The sequence below is a fragment of the Mus pahari genome, chromosome 11, assembly GCF_900095145.1.
Source record: "Mus pahari chromosome 11, PAHARI_EIJ_v1.1, whole genome shotgun sequence".
Classification (NCBI taxonomy): domain Eukaryota; kingdom Metazoa; phylum Chordata; class Mammalia; order Rodentia; family Muridae; genus Mus; species Mus pahari.
In genome coordinates this window covers 22,070,510-22,074,814 of record NC_034600.1, presented here as the reverse complement: position 1 = coordinate 22,074,814, position 4,305 = coordinate 22,070,510, and the positions used below count along the sequence as shown (strand labels likewise).

The 4,305-nt window shown below is 45.7% G+C and overlaps 1 protein-coding gene across 1 annotated transcript; it reads right to left on the bottom strand.

Annotated features, from left to right (window-relative positions):
• Positions 1–680: 680 nt before the first annotated feature.
• Positions 681–2,499, bottom strand: Rps23 (ribosomal protein S23). The gene is made up of 4 exons (XM_021208523.2): positions 2,427–2,499; positions 1,869–2,028; positions 1,179–1,299; positions 681–878 (listed from the first exon to the last, which is right to left on the bottom strand). Exons 1-4 carry the CDS (start codon positions 2,428–2,430, stop codon positions 732–734), a joined length of 432 nt encoding a protein of 143 aa, XP_021064182.1. The 5' UTR covers positions 2,431–2,499; the 3' UTR covers positions 681–731.
• Positions 2,500–4,305: the final 1,806 nt, after the last annotated feature.

Here is a 4,305-nt window from a genome sequence, read left to right as displayed (position 1 = left end):
GTTCGAGACAGGGTTTCTCTGTATAGCCCTGGCTGTCCTGGAACTCACTTTGTAGACCAGGCTGGCCTCAAACTCAGAAATCCGCCTGCCTCTGCCTCCGAGTATTGGGATTAAAGGCATGCGCCACCACGCCCGGCTAAGTGCTTCACTCTTGATCAGCCCCTTTCACAGTATACTTCTAAGGTAAAAATTACAAAATTTTAAGGTACGCATTCTTCCTTACTCAAACCTGTGCTCACCAGTTTACCTTAGCCCAAGCTCTCCACATCTATCAATGAGTGCACACAAATCACACCCCTCTCCACACCCATTCTTCAGGTCTCATGCTCCCAAGTACTGGGATTCATAGTCCCACGAGCAGGCAGGTGGCTGTTACCCATGACCCTCTAGAACTCTGTACATGCTAAGAGTTCTCCACAATCACCAAAAATTATCCTATAGATCAGGAACTTCTAAAGACCTCTATGATACTTTATTAAACTTGAACTGCCAAGGAACCACAGAAATTCCACGGTACATTTAGAATACTGTGCACGATGACACTGTCCACTTATTGCAGTATTATTTCTATGTTGTAGCTGTAACAAGCTCCACTTACATTACAAAATGTTTTAGCAGTTGTCTCCTAAAACTGGTAAAATACTTTTGGAGTTTCAGAGCAGGAAGTAAAACACCAAGAATTTTTTTCAGAATATGAAAATTTATTATTACTGTGTTTCCATTGTCAAATTTTATGATCTTGGCCTTTCTTTCTTGCCTTTGTACAGAGCCAAAAGAGAAACATTGGCTACTTTAACCACCTTAAAGCGGACTCCAGGAATATCACCTACAGCATGACCTTTTCGACCAAATCCAGCAACCAGAACTTCATCGTTTTCCTGAAACAAAATAAAGTCCATTTTAGGTTATCAGTGGCAATTAAAATACCCACTTGCCGAGCTGGGCATGGTGGTGCACGCCTTTAATTCCAGCACTCGGGAGGCAGGAGGATTTCTGAGTTCGAGGCCAGCCTGGTCTACAAAGTGAGTTCCAGGACAGCCAGGGCTTTACAGAGAAACCCTGTCTCAAAATATATATATATATATATACCATTTGCCAAATTAAATAACTAAAAGAAAAACCCACATAGAAAAACCCACACACCCCCAAGCAGTAACTACAATTCTAAGATAAGTTACCTCAATGAAGTTCAGGCAGCCATCGTTGGGCACGAATGCTGTGATCTTCTTGCCGTTCTTAATGAGCTGCACCCTGACACACTTCCTGATGGCAGAATTCGGCTGTTTGGCCTCAACCCCTCTGCAACATCAATTACGCATGTGAGTCAGTAAGGTTTTTAAAATACAATTACGAACAAAAGCAGAAGCAGCTCCTACTCAATCCAGCCTCAAATCCTGATGCCACCATTTTAATGAAGTTTCTCCAGGCAAAATCGAACTTTACCTCCATTGGAGAGGTAAAAAAAAAAATGAGGATTCAAACTCTTGTTGCTAAATTCGTGAATGCCACACAGAAATTAAAGTCAATGCATCAGAAACATGACAGGAAAGTAACCCTAACCCTAATTTTCTCAACTCCAAAAAGATACTAAGAATGTACCAGCTGGTTATGTTACAGTCCCTCAACTGTTCAATATATGCTTTAGTTTGATTATATTACTTTTATTTCTTCCATTCCTTCCAGACTACAGCCAAAACTAACAACTTTAGTCATCTACCCCCTACCTAACATAAACAAGGACACTTTCCATTCTTTTTCCTTATAAAATCCCAACCAGCGCAGGCTCAGGATCTTTTGCAACTTTTGAAGAATTAGTTCGTTCTCAATTACGGTAAACCATCGCTTCTAGGGCGCAGCTTTTCACTTACACTTTTTCCAGCACAATTCCCTTTGCGTGAGAGGCACCCCCAAACGGATTGGCCTTCAGGGCTGTGCCCAAGTGGGCTTTCTTGTACTGTTTATCATGCCACTTCTGGTCCCGTCGGTGACTGCGGAGCTTCCGGGCAGTACGGAGACCACGACACTTGCCTACAAAACAAACGCCACGGAATGCTCCCTACACGCTCCGAGCCCGCGCTTCCGCACACGAGCTTCAGCAGAAGGGACGTTGGCGCCAGGGACCTGTGGCTCCTCTTGGCACGTGGGCCAATTACCCTCGAAGTCCCCCGATTCGGAGCTGCACACAAACCCAGGCCGGGCCTTCACACTTCAAACTCCAGGGCAATGGGTCTGGAGCAGGCGCCGGGCCGAGCCGCCCGTAGGCCGCAGGAACCCTTCCGAGCGGCCACGTGCCCGCGGGACGGCGCCCCTTCTCCCGGCCTCCGCCCGGCTCCAGCCCTGCTCCCCGCTCTATCGCCCCACGACAGGCCGTTCCCCCAGCTCTAGAGCCCTGCAGCGGCCCCTCGGCCCAGCCCCGCACAGCTCACCCATCTTGCCGGCGCCACGGGCCCAAGAGAAAGAGAGAGGAGCAGGAAGGACCCACAAGGCATTGCGGGAAGCCCCGCCCAGCCGAAGGCCCCGTGAGGCTGCCCAAGCGGCGCCTGTACCGGGGAGTGGGTGGGTGGGGGGTTGGTCTTAGGAAACGACTCAGCGCCTCCACTTTTGTGAGACAAGGTCTGAGTTTTATTTAATACGTATCAAATCCAAAGCAATCTCATTTACGCTGTCATTTCCTTTTCAGGCAAATGACAAGGCTAGAGGAATTACGGACTACCAATCCCAGAAATCCTTGCGCTAAATGCTCATTGCGCAGGCGTCCTCTGCAACCCTCCCCTCACCTGGGGCGCAGGACTGGGCGGTGCTAATTCGGAGAGGGCGGAGCGGGGTGGGTCTGGACGGAGTAGGAGGTTCCTAGCGTCACCGAGAGGTGGAGTCTTGAAGTGTATTTAGTAAAAGAGGTTTCAGCTTACAGTTCCCATGCTTCACAGTAAGTTGTAAAGTTAGTGAGACAATGATTCAGTGATGAAAAAAATCTAGCCAGACTTGAGCTTTAAACGGTGAGCTGACATTTGTTGGTTGTGCGTCCTTGCTTACAACCCTAATCTTTCCTGTAGTTTTCTGGGATGTTGAGTCACTTAACCATGAAAATTTTAATGTCTTTGCACGGGAGATTTGGCAGTTAGGAGAACGAAGATTTCTTCTTGTTAAGTTTATATTCTAGATAAAGGGACAGAAATATAAATATAAAAAATATCTTTACGTACTGACAAATGTTATAGAAAAATGCAGCTTCGTAGTGCAGGGGTGGACTTTAAGAAGGTATCACTGTAGGTTACATTTGAGCTGGGAGCCTATATTTAGCATAGGATACAGCCTTCCAGAAGTGAAAGGTGGTTCTCTGTCAATTGAACTGAGAGATAATAAATAAACAAACAAATAAATAAAAAATTAAAAAAACAAAAATAAAAGCGGCAGTGGTTCTGGAAGCCTGGGCATTCCATAAAAATCTGTTTATTTATTTTATGTATGTGAGTACACTGTAGCTGTACAGATGGATGTGAGCCTTCATGTGCTTGTTGGAAATTGAATTTTAGGATCTCTGCTCGTTGGTCAGCCCTGCTTGTTTGGGTCAACTCCACTCGCTCAGTCCCTGCTTGCTCCCGCCCAAAGATTTATTTATTATTATACATAATAAGTACACTGTAGGTGTCTTCAGACACTCCAGAAGAGGGTGTCAGATCTCATTACAGGTGGTTGTGAGCCACCATGTGGTTGCTGGGATTTGAACTAAGGACCTCCTGGAAGAGCAGTCAGTGCTCTTACTAAGCTGGGGGATTCTTGAATACTTGGCATTTTTCTGAGTTTAGTTGTAAAGAGACAAAAGCAGATGAATCTGGGAACCATTTAGGAAGGTGTAATTGTAAAAGCAGGAGGTGATTGTGACTTGGACGCTCAGGGAAGGTGCTAAGCTTACTGGATTGGATTTACGGTTTTGCAGTAGAATGAACAGGATTTTTGAGACCTGGATCTTGAGTAAGAAGGAAAATTCCTGAAAAGAATGTGTCTGTAGAGGCTGGTCGGGTGACTAGAATTTCGACTCAGTGGAGAGATTGGAATGTTGTAGCTCCAAAGGCTAGTACCTTATCTTGCGCTCAGTTTAGCCTTCTGAACCGCCTTTCTTTGCCTACTCTGTACTGGGATTCATATTGTGACTAATAGATAAAAACCTATTGGAATCTATTAACTTAGCAGACTACTAGCTTCCACTGATCCAAAAGCTAAGAATATCGCCATATAGGGGCTTGGGCCTATAAAAAAAATCTTCCTCTGCCAGGCGTGGTGGCGCACGCCTTTAATCCCAGCACT